Here is a 19902-nt window from a genome sequence, read left to right on the forward strand (position 1 = left end):
CATCACAAAAGGAAATTCATGGCAAACAGGGAGCAAGGCCTGTCTTGTGTTGAGGGTCAGGGCTGGGAGACAACCTGGGGTCTGTTCAGAGCCCTGTGACACAATGAGCAAACCTCAATGTCTCTCTGTGCCTACCTGTGGAAGGAGCAGAAGCACATCCTGGCTGAGGAGCGGAGAAGCTAGCGATGACTGCCACAGAAAAGCTCATGAATAAACTGACAGGATGCAGTTTTAAACCTTTTCAAAAGCGCGTTGGACTAGTACCTTGTAATGAACGCACAAAATCTTAAAATGTTTAGATGCCCAGACTACGGCATCCGAGGGGTATCTACGTGTGTGTGCATAAAATGATATGCACATCTACGTACAAGCCCACACTCCCCTCTGACGGATTGCTGTGATAATGTCATGGCCTCTGAAAACTTACAATCTCTGACTGCCCCATGATTTTTCCATAACGAGATGTTATTCTAAGAGAAAAATATCTGCTTCCAGCAGGATCGCCCTGTAATTTCCAGTCAAACATCATCCTAATGAGGGGGATCTCAACTGTTAGAAACACACATCCCAAGCCTATATCAATTACCAGGCAATCAGCAGGCCCGAGATCGAGTTATTACCCTATGCAGCATCCTGTTGGAATGATTAATATTTGCCTGTGCAGCTAGGAGGAAGCTGATTACAGATCCACAATAAAAAGCCATCTCAATGGCTGTTTGTGTCATTCGGGAGGAGGACTTTTTTTTACACACACACACACACTCCTGGGGGGATGGGAACACATTGGAAATGAGGATTTCCTATTGGAAACTAAACATTCCATCCGCAGAAAATGGCATCTGCTCTATATTCTTGTGTCTCATCAAAAGAAGAGGAAAACTCTTTTGTCCTAATGAAAACATGAATGAGTTAAGATAAAGGTTTGCAGCCAGCTGGCTGCACCACTGCGCACAAGAGATAACATGCTGCAGGGAGAGATGCCTTTTTTAGCTTGCTGCTGCTCTTTTGTTTAATTACAAATATATACTCGTTTAAATGAGAGCTTCCAGTCAGCGTTCCTTTTCAACCCGTTAAAGCACCAGATCTAAGAGTAAGAGCTTGTTAGCAAATGTTGGTTTGTACCCAAAACCAGAAACAATGTAACAAACACAATTCCTGGCTAGCAACTTCGCTGCAACGCACCCACTCAATTTCACATTGCAGGAAGCAGGGATAAACTGGACTTTTTGAATAGGAAACGATGACTCTTCTAATCTGTATTTGACGGTCTGTGAGTACCTACGTGGGGAACAAAAAATTAAAAATGGGCTCATCAATCAAGGAGACAAAAGCATGACATCTAATGGCTGAAATCTGAAGCTAAACAAATTTAGGTTGGAAAGAAAATGAAATTTTTTAATAGTGAGGGTACTTAACCGTTGGTTCAATTTACCCAGGGCTGTGAAGGATTCTCCAACACTAGCCATTTTAAAATCAAGATTGGATATTTGTCTAAGAGATCCGCTTGAGTTCAAACAGGAATTATTTCGGGGAAGTCCTATGGTGTGCTATACAGGAAGTCAGACGAGATGATCACAATGATCCTTTCCGGCTTTAGAATCTATTAATGCAGATTGGACACAACTCCTGAGTTTTGGAGTAAAAAGATGGCCATGAAGAGGCATGAATCTCCAACACTCCCATGCCTAGTCAAAGGAGGTTGGTGAATCAGTGTAACTGCAGTATTAATAAAAGGGTGTAACCAAGGTTAAGTTCTCAATAGCTGCAAAAGTGCCCCCTAAAGATCACCCTGCCCACTCTTAGAAGACAAGCATGTACGAAGCCCGCCTAAGTACACGCAACCTGATGAAAACAACAGATAAACACAATCCCAAAAACCTCCCTGCCAACCCTGTAAGTTACACATGTTGTTCTAAGTCAATTGAATGCATTCTTATGAATAAATCTCTCCCCTCCACTGCTGTCACTCCTTACGCCCACATTCTCTCTGCTGGCGAAGCCTGAGTTGAGTCTAGCCAACAGTATTGCATGCGTCAGGCAGCTCAGTCATTGTTGTGATGCTACCTTGGAGTGTGTCTGGTGACCACAGGGGCTGCAGGGCTTATCTCACACCCCAGGGCTTTCCCATCCCAATGCACCCTCCTTGCAATCAGCTGGGTTATTCTGGGTACTGAGGGATGGCAGGGAAGCTGTTTTCATTAGTAGTCTGTGGGCTGGTTCAAGCCATTTATTCAAATGCCCCATTTGCTGCTGTCCTCTAGTGTTTTTCCTGTTTTCATTTGATTTTGTGCAGCACTCAGGTTAAAATGTTTTAGAAATAGTTCTGAGTAACCACCGTTTCAAGTCACGCGCAATAGCAGAAGGTTTGTTTACCAAAATGGTTTCTTCATGCCAAGGTGGTGGATGGAGCAGGCTTGTTAACTTCTGGTGAAAGATCAGATCCTGTAAGTGGAACTAAACAGCAGAATCTAATATCGTCACAGCCTTCTCAACATCAGCTAACAGAAGGTAAGAGCTCTCCTTATGCCTTGTAAAGGACAGAGCCATTCACACAGCAGGGACACAGTGTCTCCAAGTAAACATCAACATTCAGGTGAAACTCGGGACAGAACAAAAACCAAAACGTATCTCGAAAAGAGATCATCTAATATCAGAGCTGGCACATCCCCATATCTCTTGCCACAGGGAAAGACAGACACTTTAGCTCCACTATCTCTAAAAAGCTGCGAGATCAATAAGAACCTTTTATTTTCTAGCTAAAGCCTAGCAAGGGTCTGGCATTTTACCACCTGCCCTTGATTTTTCCACAGCTCTCAGGAAGGCCTGAACAACAAGTTGGCAATACTCTACATGATTCGATTTATGCATAAAAGACTGATAGAGCTGCCAGACATACACAAGCAGTGTGAAATGACAGGCTTGAATGAAGTCGATCAGACCTGTGTTCCAAAGTAGCCGAGAGCAGGGACACGCTCATGCCATTCTACTTTCACATACATAAACCAGCAGAAACGTCTCTTCTTGCTTCCTGCGAGAATTGCATTAAGAGATTATCCACCCTGCTGGACGCCTGTAGTCCCTAGAAACAGCACTGAAGAAACGGATTGCGGACACTGTGGGGTTTCTCCAGCTGTCGCCCACCCTATCTTTATTCATAAATACTGACCCTGGTTCCAGGTATATGAACAGACTCCCTCTCAGCACCCCTGCTGATGTACAGATTTACTGCATAATTTACCCCTCTGGAGCTGTCTTGTATGAGATGGATGGATTAATCTATACCTCAGCTCTCCTGATAATTCACTTAACCGTATTAAAACAAGAGCATTGACTTTTTACAGCCACTAATCTAGATACATTTCCTGGCACATTGATCCACCTATCCTAGGAACAGCTGGGGATTCTGTGAAAGGCAGTAGCAAGGGGCTGTCTCTTGCACACTGCTCTCATGATATGACAGGCCTGGACGCCTCCTCAGAACAGGGAGAGCTCCTGTGGTCAGATTTTCCACCAGAAAAATAACAGCCCTCAGGGGAATTGGGAAGCCTAGAACTTCAAAACACTGCAGTTAGAAATGCCTTCCCATTCTTGAAGCCGCTTAGAGAGCAGTCCCTGCCTGTTAGTTTCAAGACACAGCTTTAAAGGAAAACAATAACGTAAGCCGGAGGTGGTGGCTTAAGTGGACTAACCATCAGATCTGAAATGCCAAGAAAGCCTGCATCTCCAGGGCCAAGTCTCCAGCCATTCTTCCTTCAGATACAGGCATAGTGGAGGAAGATTCTCTTCCACGCAGTTCATTGTTTATGAAGCTTTTAGAGGAGACCCTAAGAAATGAGTTCTGAGATTTTCAAAGGAACCTAATGGAATTAAACACTGAACTTCCCACTGAAATTCAACAGTATTGCAGTGGGTAGCTAACTCCCTTAGACAGCACTGGAAATCTCAGTGGCATACGATGTACCATGCCAAACATACCAATAGCACTCAATTTTCATGTAAGTGTAGTATCCATAGTAAAAATTCCCCTTGCTGTTACTGTTGGGCCATGTATGATCTGATGGAAGTCGTCAGCAAAGCACCAGGACTCGCGGAGCACTAACGCCGTACGTCCATCCAAGTTACGCTAGTTGTTACGTAAGTTATGTAACTTAAGTCAACACAACTTATATCGACTTAAAGCGGTGTCTACACCGAGCTACATCGACGGGAGAGCGTCTGCTGTTGACATAATCTACCTCTCGTTGAGGTGGATTAATTAAATTGATGGTTCAGGTCTCTCCCATCGACTTACTGCATCTTCACCTGACCCGCTAAAATCGACGCTGCTGCATCAATTGCAGTAGTGCTGATTTAGCTGCATAGGGAAGACAAGCCCTGACAAAGACACAAGCAGAGTTAGAGAGATACCATAACAACTATTTCCAAAGCCTGTTCTGAAATGTCTTAGTATGTACGTTCTCTTTCTATGTGGTGGTAGAACAAAGGGCTGTGGTTTCCAGATAAAATACAAATTAAAACAATAAAGCAAATCTGTGATACGGAGGAACTCTGAGCACACCCAACCCTGCCTAGTTTACATGAAGTTATAAGGCTACACGGCCAGCGTCACAAGTCACGCTCATCCACAAGGGGTAGCAATGTTTTGGCCTTTTTTGCGATGACAATATAACTGGAAGACCCACACAAACAAGGGAAAAAAACTAACTAAAAAGGGGGAGTTGTGAAACTGATACTCTGGCATGGACTGTCAAATACACAAAGCAAACAATAGGGCCTGGTCTACACTACGCTGTTAAACCGATTTTAACAGCGTTAAATCGATTTAACGCTGCACCCGTCCACACTACACTGCTCTTTATATCGATTTAAAGGGCTCTTTAAATCGATTTCTGTACTCCTACAAAACGAGAGGAGTAACGCTAAAATCGATATTACTATATCGGATTAGGGTTAGTGTGGACGCAAATCGACATTATTGGCCTCATTATTTTACAGTAGCTACCCACAGTGCACCGCTCCAGAAATCGAAGCTAGCCTCGGACCATGGACGCACACCACCGAATTAATGTGCCTAGTGTGGACGCGCACAATCGACTTTATAATATGTTTTATAAAATCGGTTTAAGCTAATTCGAATTTATCCTGCAGTGTAGACATAGCCTAGGAAACAAAAGAGAATGGTTTTTCCTCTCACTTTTTTCCAGTTACAGCAATCTTAGGGGTTACTGGTAGCTATAGTAGGCAAACCCAAAGGAGGAGGAGCTGTAATTTTTAAGCTGATGTTCCCCTTTAATTGCAACAGGCAGGAACGACGGAGGGAAAAGGGATATTTAGCAAGTTCCAGTTCTGACTAGACACAGAGCTTACTAGGAATTTCAGTTGTCATTCACTGGGTGAGAAAACCATTTCCCTTTAGCTATGCCTTCATACCTTTATTGACCTTGGAAAAGCTGTCTTGCCACCTACCCACGGGGTGGGGCAGAGGGAAGCCAGACTCATTGGTCTACCCTTGCAGCAATGAATTTCATAAGAGGCTCTTCTCTTTATGCTATATTCAAGACCTCCTCCTTGAACCTTTTCCTGACGGACATCTGCACTATGACACCAGTGGCCTATAGCTGAACTCCTAGACAGAGATCATACCCTGACTCCGCTGCGGTAGCCCCTCGAGTTTAGGAACTCCCTCTCCCTAAATATCCAGCTAGCCTGTCCCTTTGCACTTCTAAATGAAGACTGAAGAGGGTTTACGGGCTTAACCACTGTTGGCTTCTGGATATGACGCCACTTCCTCTAAATGCCCCTCATTCAGCTTTTTTGTTTATTATCTGCTGTGGGCTTTTTTAATGTAATGCCCATGTTTTAACCGTTAAAGACAATACTTATTTACATTCAAAAGCAAGTGCTGAAACTTGTAGCTCCTCCTAAGATTACAGAGAATTCTTCACTCTGCTTAAAGCAACTGCGGTAAATGGTTTGGACAGGCCTAGAGACAAGAGTTCAGTGCCGCACAAACAAGATCTCTCTCCTGACTGGTAGATATCGGCACCTGCACAGCAAAGGTACAGGCCCTGTATCTGAAATCACTGAAGCTCAAGAATCCCAAGGTCTCTTCTTGCCGTTGCATCAGACAGAGCAATTAGGGATGTGGTATCGTATAAACTTTATGGTACATTTTTAACTCTGATTGAGGAATATGCAAGATACGAACACTGAGCCTTTTGCACCCGTTAGAGGGCAACAGAATGGTGCTGATGAACTCCGACCCAGGAGAGCAATAAAAGAGTGCAGGGCGCTCAATTGATGTCAGTCTGCTCTCTGTCTGTGTACCGTATACAAGTACAAAGAGAAGCAAGACTTCCATGACAGCAACACCCACGAGGGCAAGAATTTTATTTGTCCTGGGAAAAGGGAGCAATCTCATGGCATCTCACTTGTACCTGTAACTGCACCGGCTCCGAATTTCCTTAGAAAGCCTGAGTTTGTTTTCATTTAGTACAAACATCCCCACAACGGTGCTCAACGCCTGGCTTGAAGAGCCACTGTCTAGCTGGGAAATCTCCTCCCCTTCTGCCCCATCTTTAGATATTAAAATTACTAAAAATGAGGAATAACTCAGTGATGGTGCTGGGAGTGCTCCAGGACCGCCTGCGGCCCTGCATCAGGCAGTGCCGTTCTCAAGGCCGGGAGAGCTGGACATGACTCCTATAGGAGTCAATGAGTATAGCTCCGGGCCTGGCTTGAAGAGGCCCTGACACTACCATGCTCCTCTCTTCGCAGGAGCTGAGCAGCACAGCATTCCCAGCTCAGAGCCCAAGCTGCGATTCCTTCTGGAGGGAGGCTGGGGATAACTGTGTAACAGGTAAATGACCTCTGGTGCCAATGAAGAGTTCTTAGTGGTTCACCAAGAGAGACAGCGCGCGCCCGGGAACATCTAGCTCTTGGCAGAGCTCAGACGGTAACATCCAACATATCATTCTCAGGGAGCAACCCTGAATTAAAACAAGCTAGTATCGGAAATGAAGGGAAGACAAAAACAAGGTATCAGCACAGCTTAACACCATTGTTATTGCCAACAGAACCCACAGTCTCAGAAAGAAAAAGGAGATGCCTTTTGAGAGGACAGTGGCAGCATTTCACCATCTGCCTAGTAGGCTTCGGCAATTACAGAACGAGATTGAATTTCACAGTTATCCAATTTATCTGTGTTCATTATCTGAGAAAGAAGAACTGGGCAGGGGAGTAATTCTTGAGTCTCAGCCAGGGAGAAAGATTCCAGAGATAGCTGACTCACTGGCTGATTTCAATGCCAGCCCCACTGAGGCACCAGACACTGTTTCATAACCACCGCAGCGCAAAGGGTGACTGGGTAAGCCAGAAAGCTGATCAATATGTCTTTTCAAATCAGTAAATCTATTAAAGAAAAATATTGCAATATGCTTCCAATCCTGCCTCTTGACTCCTGTCATGCACAAGTTCTGATTCACAGCAAAATTGTATTTTCATTCTCCTCTACCCTTCAAAAATTCAAACAAACAAATTGACATTCCTTTTACTCCAGTGTGGCTCTTTAATGCAGTATTTTGCTAAACTGGTTTGGAAATGGAGACAGAGGTACACACCAAGAAAAGGTCTGGCGTAAACTGAAGTTTTACTTCTATAAAGGTTTTCAGTGGAAGACTCACGTGGTGGAGAAATCTACAAAGACACTGAGAATGTGAGTGTGTTGGAGAAACAAGCCACTCTCCGCTCTTTATGGGGGCTGAATGTTCCCCAGTAGACACATCCATAAGGAAGTGGGACATTGAGAGCATTTAGGAACTCTCAGGATTCCTGATTACCTGCCCCGTTACAAATATGAAGTGCATTTGAGATACGTTACCATTGGATTGGAGTCTGCAATCAGGTCACGTAGGGAATCCAGGAATCCCTGATCCTCCACCATTTGGGCATTGATGTCATGCAGCTTCGCCACACAGACGGCTGCCGTTTTCCGCACATAAGGGTCTTCATCCTTCAGACACTTCCGGAGTGGCTCGCACAAATACTCAGTGATCTTATCCACACGGATGCATCCCATAGTACGAACTGCCAAGGCACGGATCAGCGGATTTGGATCCTCACAGTCCTGCAGAGGGAAGCAACAGCAACAAGTGAGTTTGTAAAGCAAGCCACTGATGTTTTCACCGTAGCTGCTGAAAGCTGGGATCAGGATATTCTGATTTTATCCTGCCTAGACAATGGGTCCTCCCACTAGAGAAAGGCAATTTTCTGGTCCCGGACAAAAGGCTGGGAATGCTTACTGGTTCTGAAAACTTTCTTTATCGGTTCTCAGTGGTTTCTAGCCCGGGCAGCTTGCAGATAGTGACGTCATATTCTCAATGCCGTTTGTTTTTCCTCACCCAAAGCTTCAGCTGACTTGATCACCCAATCTCAAGGACAGTAAGGTAGAGAGGAATGCTTTTGCCATGTGAAAGCCGGGAATTCTTAGAACACAGTGATTTCTAACCCTGGTGGTTTGAGGTAGTGACCGCTAAAATCGTGTGAGAATTCAAGTGGATGGAAGATGGCAATTAACATAATGGGACTTTCTTCCAAGCCAATTTCTCATAGACCTCCAGAACTAGAAATAAACGTCCTACATAGTGTCACCATGGAACTGGGGTTCACAGCCATGGTAGTTTGCAATGCATCAGACCTTAGCTATCATAGATCTCTCAGCCTAGCACTGCTTTTGTGGGTGGGTGGGGAGGGCGGGGTGCATAACTGGACATAGTTGATCTTGCACCTCAAGACCAACGTAATTTTAATCCAGTTTTAAAAATTCAGCCTCTGTTTCTGCTGATTACCAGTAGGATTAATCTATATTGTTAAAGTGTTTCAAAATTCAGTAGACAAAAGACCGAAGCATGAAAGCCCCCAACAACATGAGGCACGCTTACCTTGCACTATTTAATCTCTTATGATGGAAAAACACCTGAAAGGGACTGATTTTCAGATGTATACACGGAAGTGATTCTCTGACAGATGCATTCAACTCCTGGAGGTCAGGAACTGTAACTAAGATGGTGATTTAGTTCACCCCCTCCATAACACATTAGAGGAGAAATTTTAAAGCAGGAAAAGAAGGAGGTCAGAAAGTGCTACATCACTCACTAATAAGATATAATGGATAACTACATTCTGCCCCATGAGTTTGCTCATGTAGGGAGCTGCACCTTCACAGCTGACCTTGGAAAGCAGATGTCCCTTCTGAATGTGCCCCCACCTTCCCTCACTCCGCAGCAGCAGGCTCACACCCTCCTGCCACACCAAAAGCTTAGAAACATGCTCTGACTTATTTACTGATACTTTCTGGATGTTGGCAGGTCAATTCAATTCTATTTAGAGCATTAAGCAACAGTATACTGAGGAAACAGGTTCTTTTAGTCAAGTGTGTTAGACGATGTAGATATAAATGACATGGTAAAAGTATGTGAAATAACGAACAGTACAAAAAATGTGGATCAGACTCATTTACTCTGATGACACAAGGGAACAATCAATGAAACTGAAAGGCAGGTAATTTAAAACTGATAAAAGGAAATACTGTTCTAAATAAATGGGGGGGATAGCTCAGTGGTTTGAGCATTGGCCTGCTAAACCCAGGGTTGGGAGTTCAACCCTTGAGGGGGCCGTTTGGAGATTGGTCCTGCTTTGAGCAGGGGGTTGGACTAGATGACCTCCTGAGATCCCTTCCAATTCTGACAGTCTATAATGTACAGTTATCCTGGGGAACTCATTGCCACAAGGTATTGAGGAAAAGACGTTAGCGGGATTCAAAGGAGGACTAGACATTTCTATGGATAACCAGAAAGTCCGGAGTTATAATAAAGGTTAAGACATGAACAAGGAACATAAACCCTCCTGCCTCAGGACATAAGCAACCCTCTAACTGATGGGGGTCAGTAAAACTTACTCTGGGTGGTCCTCTCAGAACCACCTACTGCCAGGCTTATGCGGCTTCTTCTGAAGCACCAGACACTTGCCACTGTCAGATATGGGATACTGGACTGGAGGGACCTCAGGTCTGAGACAGCAAAGCAATTCTCAATTTCCTGCACCCCCACAGGAGTCCCACACGAGCCCAAAGACTGGGGAGTACAAAAGTACATAGATTACCTGCAGCCTAGAAGACGCACCTGACAAACAAAGCACATTGACATGAACTGTATGAGGCTGTTTTCTGATGAGCCCTGGGCCAAATTACCTTCACAAAGCTGTTGACAGCCATAATGGCCATATCCGGCTGACTCTTGGCATAGTTCATTAGGTACAGGTACACCAGCTTCTTCAGCTCCAGGTTGTCGGTCTGCATGCAGTTCACCACATCTGGAAAGAGCGAGCTAGATAAAAGGAGAGTGGAGGGAGGGGAAAGCAAAGAAGTCAGATGAACTGTCGCACAAAGGGTAAATGACCTGTTTGACAGCATGACAGTGGAATCAACGGAGGCTAGGGTAAGTCTGAAGTTCTGTTCAAATCAGAGGGCACTTTCCGCCCCAAACAAAGTTTGGAGACGATTTTATAATAGTTTAATCATTTAATCTCCTCCTGTGTTTTCATATAAACTAGTGCCTAGAGCAGGTAAAATAAAATGCTCTTATAGCAGACGTATCTGATTATGAAGTTGACTGAACAATGTTAACATCACGTCTAGTTCTGGGGTTCATCTGAAACAACAGGGAACGGAGCAACACTTCACAATGTTTAGTAGGGGACAGGAGAACTAACTTAGACTGAAACTGTAAACCAAATTTTAACCCAGTATAATCTAAAACAGTTAAGAGATTTAACCACAGCTCATATAAATGCCATGTAGCAATCTGTAAGCAGCACTTGGGTGGAAGGTTTTACTGGATTACTGCATCTCTCAGGTGAGTTATGCAGATCTCAAAGCAAATGGGTCATGGGCCTTGGGGTACTTGAAAGGCACTGTCTCTTCAGTTCATCATCTCCGCTGTCCTGCAGTGAAGTCATAATGCTAATTTGGAACCTTACATTCATTTCCCTGGCAACAGATCATGAACCCAGAATTATAATGACTTTACTGCAGGATACAGGAGAATCTGGAAGCCTTGACTGAAGCAAGTTGCTGCAAAGACAATACAAGAATACTTATAGCTATTTGCCTTTGGTATAAGCATTCCTCTTTAAGAGTTTGATGCCGTGTCAAAGGCCTAGTTTGAGGACTGTTAGTTCAAATCATAACTTTGTCTGATAGCAACTGGCACACAATCATCTGGAAACAATACCTCTGAGTTACCTTTTTAAATTAAAAACAAAACCCCCATCTAGGCTAACAAGTGGGTTAAAAAAATGTCAGCCCAGATAAGACACCTAACATAGCTAAACTATGAACAGGTTTTGTTTAACAAGACTTTGGCCAAACCGACACTGGAGAATACTTTTAATTCTGTGCATTAATTTATTGCCCATGTAAGTGAAGAGCTAGGACTGATTTGAACCAAGCAAAGTGCTAGCAAGTTTCTTCCCAACCACCGCCACCACCACCACCTTCCAGCAATCAAATAAAGCACTTGATCCTGGCCAATGATGCCTCTACTCTTCCAGCCCTGGAGTTTCCCAAAGAAGAGACTGCCCATTCATTCCCAGTTTAGGACAGTATGATGGACAAATATCCATAGAAATTAAGAGGAGATCAGCAGGATAGAGTATTGGACTGGGACTCAGAAGACCAGGGTTCTATTCCTAGCTCTGCCTGCTGAGTAACCTTGGGCAAGACACTGCCCCAGTCTGTGCCTCAGTTTCCCCATCTGCAACACGGGCATGATCCTGCCCTCTTTCATAAAGTGCTTTGAGACCAACTGGTGCAGAGTGCTATATAAGAGCTAAATGCATTTCACTTGTAACTGGGTCAGAATTAGTAACAAGGTTTCCAGATGTTCAGAATCCATCAAACCTCCCAAATGATTGTGTGAATTCAAATGCTATCACAGTGTTTCAGGACAGAAAGGCTCCCAACACAGGAGATAATGAAGTTGGAGACCATATGGGAGAGGAAAAAAGCCTTTACCTGACATCCTTCCCCACAGTCATGGCAGCAATAACCTTCTTCACCGCTTCTTTCCTCTTCTCTTTCTTCTCATTGTTGAGTTCGGCCTTCAGTTCAAAGATCTCTCCTGCAAGGAGACAGAACAGTCAGAATTCCATGAAACCAGTGGATTTAGCTTTAGAGTTACCTGGGAAAGTGACTTGTGCTCCCATCAACGCTGAAATGCCGCTTCCATCATCTTTGGGCTAGTGGATGATTCATGAGGTTATAGAAGGCCCCAGAAGAACTGCAGCACGAGCTGCACTGGGGAAAATAGAAAACCACCCAATGGGAGGCCCAAATTTGACAGCCTGGGGCAGACGAGACCAGCAACGAGTCAGAGTGATTAGCCTTCGGAGCAGAGCTCCAACATTGCTCAGCCCTATTCACCAGTTAAACAGCAGTGCTGATGAGCTCCTAAGCCTGGCAAGCGATCTTAAGGATGTCTGGGGGTTGCTGTTCAGCCAAGAGAAATAAGGTGATCTTCTGTGCTCTAGCAATGGTGTGGAGGACACGGCCACAAAGAAAAATGCTCATAAAAGCCACAATGTATGTCAGAATCTCACCGCTTTCCAGGGCACTAAACCACATTGCTAAATTAGCCCCTGAGAAAGTGCACAAAGAAACTATCATATAACAAGGACCAAAAAGATCGAGGGTGCAGAGAGGGGGGCACTGGACCAGAACATGTACGAAATTGTGGCTCAGCTTAGCAGAGAATTCTGCCCAGACTTTCCTAGCTTCATTGTTGTCACCGTTTGCTTCCTGCAAGCACAAGTGAGGGAACGGGGGGATGACACAGATCACAGTGCAATACAAAAACGGCAGGACCAGCAGCATCAAAAATAGGGAAGGGCAATTTTAGTCAAACAAAAAAAACCCAAAAAACAGGTGAGGCAAAAAGAAAGACCAGGCAAAAAGATAGAACAAGCAAAAGACACTCAAGGAAGAATCATGCCTGGATTCAGAAAACACCTATAAAATAACTGAAGAGACCCTTCCTGAGATTAATTCTTCCAGCTTTACCCTTGTGCAAAATCAGCTGAGGCCTTAACTCTGCTCAGACAGCAGCTGTAGGACAAGCCTGGCTTAGAAAGGAAGCAAACCCTTCTCTGCCTGGCAGCTGATTTCCCAGAGTAGGCATCACTATCATCAGAAACCACAAGCCACCTAACAAGGACACACAGCACAGCAGGAGTCAAGGGTAACATCAGGGGTGAGCTTTCGTGGAGGATCAAAGCGCCCCTGGCAATGCTACACTCTAGCCTAAACCTTTGCTCCACGTAGACCAATGCAGACAAACTACTGTAGGATTGTCCTGGAGAGCCCATGATTGCAATATAGAAGAGCTGAATGGTATGAGAGGTGCCTGTTTCCCAGATGTTTGTGTGAGTCTAAAAATATCTGGAAGAACCAAAAATGTTTTTAGGGGGTTGAGCGTGGCCTTTGGAGTAGGAACAGGATTTCCAATCTGAAAGCATGATAGCAAACAGCTATGAGAACAAAGCTGCATTTTCTGTCCCTACAGATTTTCTGGTTTCTCTTGATCGCTGCTCACACAGGAAAAGGAACGGTCAAGCCAGGAATCTATATGTGACAACAGTCTCTTTGGGACGGAAAGTTGTGCTGTTGATTCCACCATGCCAGACTGCAGGTGGAGGAAATGAAGGTAATTACCTAAACCGCAAACAAAATATGGCAAGGGATTTGAAAACTATAAAGAACACACTGAGGAAACGGATTCGTTAGCATCAGGCACTATTGTTGATCTTGTTTAAAAGCCAGTAATGTGATATGGGCCAGTGAAACCTGCCTGGCATTTCATACCAACTCATTTAAAAGAAGACTGTAATCAATATCCGTAAAGATGTTTTATTCCAAATGATATTCTTAGGACAGCCTAGCAGGCCGGCATGTCTGGGAAAAAGGCAAAGCAGCCTAGCATGCTGAGAGGTACATAAATCCTACGTTCCTCCCTAAACATGAGCTCAGTTTGTGAAGCCTAGCAAGTGCCGTTTGATTCATGAATACACTGAGTGCCAAGAGCTTTGATCAGGCACGACCACGAAGTCAAAAAGGAATGAACTGCAAAGATGATAGTCATAAACTATATGCCTCTCACTTCCTCCAACGATGGGCCATTATGTTAGCAAGCCACAGTTTCCATAGGAAACAGCAGCAGCAGCAGAAGAATTGGCTTGTAGAACGATGCATTGAAGGTGCTAAGTCGTTATAAATGACTTTTATAATGCTGTAAATTCACATTGTGTTTAACAGAGTAAAGTAAGTTCCCTGCCCTAGTGCCAATGACTCAAGCAGGCCATTGGGAAGGAGCAGAAGTTACTGTTCTGAAGAACAATATTGTGGCTGCTTCCATTGCTAGCCATTTGAGAAAGATATGCAGCTCATAACTCTTATTGAGAGCAAGTCTGAGAGTCCAGCTGATCCAGTATGCAGCACCAGTGTTTTCCTTGTGTCTGCATCAGTTTCTGTAGAATGTACACACTTCTGTTTTTTAAAAAAGATTATGGCAATCTTATAACCATCCCAGTGAGATCCAATTTCCTGCTACCTGGCTGAATTTGAAGCTAGGGCTGTCATTTCTCTCCAAGGGCTCATCTACATGGGGACACTCAGGAAAGTTGCTCCAAATTAACTTCTAAAGTGTAATCATATTAAATCATATTAAATCCCCATGTGGACACACTTATTCAAAATTAAAGTGGCCTTAATTCAGTTTAGATGAATTTACTGTGAATTAAGCTAACACCAAATTAAGACCTCTTTAATTCTGAGTAATAACATCCACACAGAGATTTACTGCAGTTTAACTAAACCATTTTAAATTCACACCTTTCATTAATCTGAATTCAATTTCCTGAGTCTCCTTGCGCAGAAAAGCTCCTAAAAAGACATCAATTCATTTTGTTTCAATAAGGTGTTCACTCTGAAGCATAATGGCAACACAAATGGCAATACGGATCATTCAACAGAAACATTTAAACATTCTGACACAGTTGAAGGAGCTAGAGACAAAAATCAACATCTTCCCCCAACCCAGACTCCAATCTGCAGCCATAACAAAATGCAGGATCAGCAGCACTAACGTCCATAGAAAAGGCAGAGTTTGGAGGGCTTGGAGTTAATGGTCTGTATTTACTGCTAGTCTCTTAGGCCAGAGTTTAAGAGTAAGACAAATGACTCCACAGTGGTGGAGTAAGGGAATGCCTCCCTGAAGTGTGCATCATGGCTACTTTATACCCATGATCCACAATATTTCAGAAACACCATCTCTTTCAACAAGGTGTTACGGATGATCACTAGGGCTAAGTGACACCAATGGTTACAGTAAAGTCATGTGGAGCACAGGGGTAAGGAGTTTGGTTGTGGGATGGATGAATTGGATATCTGGCTCTTCTGGTAGATTTCTCCATGGACTTTGAGAAGGCAGCAAGAGAGGACCCACAACTTTTTAGAAAAGAGTCTGTTGTGAGCTCATAACAAGCCTTCCAAATGGCTAAAAATGTGCACGTATAAACACCCAGACCCTTCAAGCCTATTCTTTCCCGCCACCCAACCCAAGCACACGTCTAGTTGTCTGACTGGACAACTGTCCATGGTCCTGAACCCTCAATCCAACCCTAAACCTCCAAACAAGTCATACATTTCAAATCTCCAAGTTTTGCTTCCCTGATGCTCCGGAAAATCAGGAAGTCAGGAAAGATAATCTGAGTCCCTGAGTTTGCGCATTGCAAAACTATTCAGCACTTCAGTCCTGCCTTTTGATGCTACCAGAGGAAAAGGGGGAAGGAGGGGCTCAGTGACTCTTTCATGGCCTACTTTTGAAGAACTTCTCCCTGGATGATTGAGAGGAGAAATGGGGACAAAGCTAACAGGAGAGCACAAATTCTTCCAAGTGGAGTTCCAAAAGCCACTTTAAAATGACAGCCAGCCAGCATCTCCAGGAAGCTGCAATATTTGGTAAGAGTTTAAAGCTAACCTTTTTTATTGGTTGTAAAATACTTGGAGTCCGTCATGGTTCCGATTCCTTAGCACACCTGCAAGAACAATGAACATGTGAATAGAAGTTGCAATTGCTGTCGACCACTATGCAAACTACACCACGCAGAGAAACAAGGCTTGGCAGGAATATCGTAAGGAAAAAAGGGTTCTGTACATATAACCTTTGTGCCGCACCAACTAGTGAGGTAACTTAGGAAATACTTCTTTTAAATCGAGGAAGTTTCAACTGAAGTTTGCTGGCAAAACACAGCAGTTTGTTTTTGATAGGGCAGAAAAGGGGTTCAACAATCTCCCACCCTGCTCTTTCAATCCTCCCTGGTGTGGATGTTTTTAATTATACTGAGGGAGAAGACCTTTATGTGTTCTCCAGATATTTCTTTCACCTCCTCCCCTCATAAGTGAGGTTATATTTAAGAAGTGTTCATTTATGGAAACAGATTCACCTTTCAGAACAACCCATTTCAGACAATGGAGGGACATAAGTAAGGAAAGGGTAGTCTCCCCCTACTGGTGCATTTTGGGGTTGCATCACAGAAGTAACCGCAAAACAGACCATTCCCCACATGCATCAAGAAAACGTTTTTCCTCATTCCTCATACACAAAGCATCACTTATAAAAAAAGTGTTTTACAAGAAACTTGTGGAAACTTGAAGCTGAAATCTTTTCCATCTCACTACCACGCTATCTGGACGCTGGCCTGTTACTGTAGGGCTGCACTGCAAATGCCGGTTTGCTGTTATAGGTACGTTGGTCATGAGGACCCGGTTGCATGGGGACACGTTGGTCTGTTACTATAGGACTCCAGTCAGAATGGCTTCCCGACTACTTGCACTTCTTTGTTTCACAAAACGGAGTGGATTACCAACAACATGTACAAATTATAGGGACGTCACAAACATATCAGGAAGAATGTAGAATCCATTTCACCTTTTTTTTTTAAATGTGATTGGTGACAGCCAGGGAGGAAAGAGACTCTCCCACAAACTATTAGTACCTGGGGAAAAGACAAGCATGGGAGAGAGAAGTCTTATTTCTTTTGATTATTAAATTAGTATCAGAGCCAAAAACCTGAAATATAACTTGCCCCTATAATTATCCAATCAACTCCTTTCCTAATTTTTCTCTCTCTCCTTTCCTGTTTTTGTTCGATCTCCTTTCTTGTCTTATGTGCATTTCTGTCTTCTCCATTTCTCTCGCTCTCCCTGTCTCCTCTCATTGCTGCTTCTCTCTCTCCAGCCCCTATTTCACTCTTACTCTTCCTTTTTTCCTGGGATAGGGACACCTCTGTTCTTCCTAATGACTCTTCCTCAGCTGAAAAACTGATGTGGATCCCCATGTAACAGACTGAGCCTGTGCCCTCCTCCTGTCAGCCTGAAGTGCTGGCTACAAAACAAACAAGACAGCTTTTCCCCATGGACTGATTCTCCTGCCTCCACAGAGCTCCCAGGCCCTGCTGGCCCAAGGGAACAAATCTGGTTTTGAACTCTTTCTGTCCCAAAAGAATAGCAGACCAGCACCACTTCCTGTCTGTGCTGTTCATCCCCCACCATACTAAACACATCCTTTTGGAGCTTCTGGTCCTATCATACCATACCTCCTTCCCTCATATTATGCTTATCTATTCTCCTTTGCCTCCAGATGATGCTTAAGGCTGTTGTTTCTCTTGCTTCAGCAGTAAAGTTACTATGAGTAGTAACAGCAGAAGTAATGAGATAATTCTGGTCGCTGTCTGTTTTCTCCGTGTGGGAGACTCTAGGCACAGCTGTAATCCTGTCCAGCTGCCAAGGAGTGGGAAACAGCAATCCTCATTAGATCTTGTCTAGGGTGCTCTTGCAGTTGTACCTACCCTCAGCCCAGCAGCTGCAGCAGGGTGACCTTGATCAGGATTATTCGTTCTGGTTCTGCTACTGCTTTACCACTAGGCTAACTTTGTGTTTGGGAACAGCAACACAAGAGGTAATTTTGAAAACAAAGACAGAGAAGGATACTCAAAAAAAACCACAAGTGTGTGGGGGGGAGATATAGCATCATTTTGAATTTAATCTCCTGAAGCTCACCAGTCTTGGCAGCAATCCCCATAGCTTTCCAAGAGAGGAAGTTGCTACAAGTCTCATTTCATAATTAAAAATGCAGCCTACCTGCAGCTGCAATGTTATTGCTGACACACTGCTTAGGATTTTAGCCTAGTTTGAAAGAGAACTTAAATGTCTTTCATTTACTAAAGTAATGGGCACATTACCAGTGTTATGAGAATTAATGTAGTTCTCACTATGCTTTAGTTTTCTTACACACAGGGTCTATCACCCCGGCCAGACCCTGCACTGATTTAGTCTGGTATTCTAATAATGGCCAATACCTGGTTATTTAAGGAAAGGCCAGAAACTCAACAATACACATTTCACTAACTGTGCAATGCAACACAGAGGAAGAAAATTCCTTGCTAAACTTCACAGGTGACCTTTATGCCCTGAAGCCTGAGATTTCACTACCCTTATTATTTTAGCTTGCTCAGCTACAATGTCATTAGCAGTCATAAAATTACTCCACTCTTATTTAAATCTAGTCACTGTACATGTCTTAATGACCTCCTGATTTGGCAGATACAACTAACATTTAACACTATTATTTTAATAAGTACCACAGCTACAATATTCCAAATACAACGCAAGGCTGCCTTTCCCCAGGATGCAGAGTATTTTGCTTCATTCTGTGTTTGAGCTAGCTTCACACATGCTGTCAAAGGCAATTTCCCAGTGGTACTCAGTATAATCTGGTTTACTAAGCAAACACATTACAGGGCACAGCTAGTCTCAGGTGAAACCCAAGAAACAAAGAGAGACCCGAGAGCAGTGATTCACAAATGACAATGGTTTCAAATAACTGTCAAGGAAATGCCAGCTTTTTCTGCACAATTCAAAACAGGAGGAAAGCTGAAACATTTTTAAAGATGGAAAACAGCCATTTTTATTATCAAGAACTGAGAGGGATGTTTAAAGATGACCGAGCTTGTAAAGTAACGATAGCTCATCTTTGCCATCCTGGAGCCCAGTGTCTAACCAGCACCTGCTAAACTCGGAACAAGTAAATTGGGAATGGTTTTGAGGTTTGCAACAAGAGGTTTACAGTTCACTCCCAGATAAGAACAAGAACATGACAAGAAAATACCCAGTAGGCTCCAGTCTCATCTAGCACCAACATGTTGTTCCTTTAAGTGTCTGAAATTCAAATTTAGATTGAACCAGATGTGTCTAATTCAGTGACTACAGCAGGAATAAAGGAATCACTACATCCAGAGACAAACAGTCTTGCACAATAGCCTCAAAGAAAGATGGGTCTTGTAACTGACGAACACTAACCCTGTCCACCCAAAACTCTGTAACAGCAATCTACAGCCCTATCTAGTTTTGTGCCCAGGGTAATCTCAGGGGTGACGACGCTCACCTTCTTAAAGTCTAAAAGGGAAAAGTCTCAGACTGAGACAATCTGAGTGAATGATTAATCTGGGAACTCTGGAATGGGAACTGTCCCAGTTGGTACACAGAAGCTAGACATGCTCTGGATCAATGGGTGGGTCCCCAGTCTCCCTAGGAAACAGCCCCGGTTTAACCCGATTGAGCGCTGGGCCAGCCCACCCAGCTGTGTGCGCTTCACCCACCCAGGAACAGCTCCTGGGTGGCGAGGGATGGTCCGAGTGGGGCTGGGCATTGGCGACGAGTTATATGGGCCTGCGGTGCCCGTGCTCCATCAAAATGTAGGACCGCGGGTCCGGCTCCACCAATGTTTGGGCTTA

At 43.9% G+C, this 19902-nt stretch overlaps 1 protein-coding gene across 4 annotated transcripts in view; it reads right to left on the reverse strand.

Annotated features, from left to right (window-relative positions):
• Positions 1 to 19902, reverse strand: part of AP2B1 (adaptor related protein complex 2 subunit beta 1) — a 99407-nt gene that overhangs the window by 78949 nt on the left and 556 nt on the right. For 3 of the 4 annotated variants that reach the window (XM_030537090.1, XM_030537089.1, XM_030537087.1), the window contains exons 2-5: positions 16089 to 16146; positions 12071 to 12176; positions 10247 to 10382; positions 7880 to 8125 (exon numbers count right to left, since the gene is read on the reverse strand). In XM_030537090.1, the coding sequence (XP_030392950.1) occupies positions 7880 to 8125; positions 10247 to 10382; positions 12071 to 12176; positions 16089 to 16125 (525 nt within the window). In that variant the 5' untranslated portion in view covers positions 16126 to 16146. Of the gene's footprint in view, positions 1 to 7879; positions 8126 to 10246; positions 10383 to 12070; positions 12177 to 16088; positions 16147 to 17039; positions 17107 to 19902 lie in introns of all 4 variants that reach the window. The other variant, XM_030537088.1, reaches the window with a different exon arrangement.

This window comes from Gopherus evgoodei, chromosome 17 (assembly GCF_007399415.2).
Source record: "Gopherus evgoodei ecotype Sinaloan lineage chromosome 17, rGopEvg1_v1.p, whole genome shotgun sequence".
NCBI lineage: Eukaryota > Metazoa > Chordata > Testudines > Testudinidae > Gopherus > Gopherus evgoodei.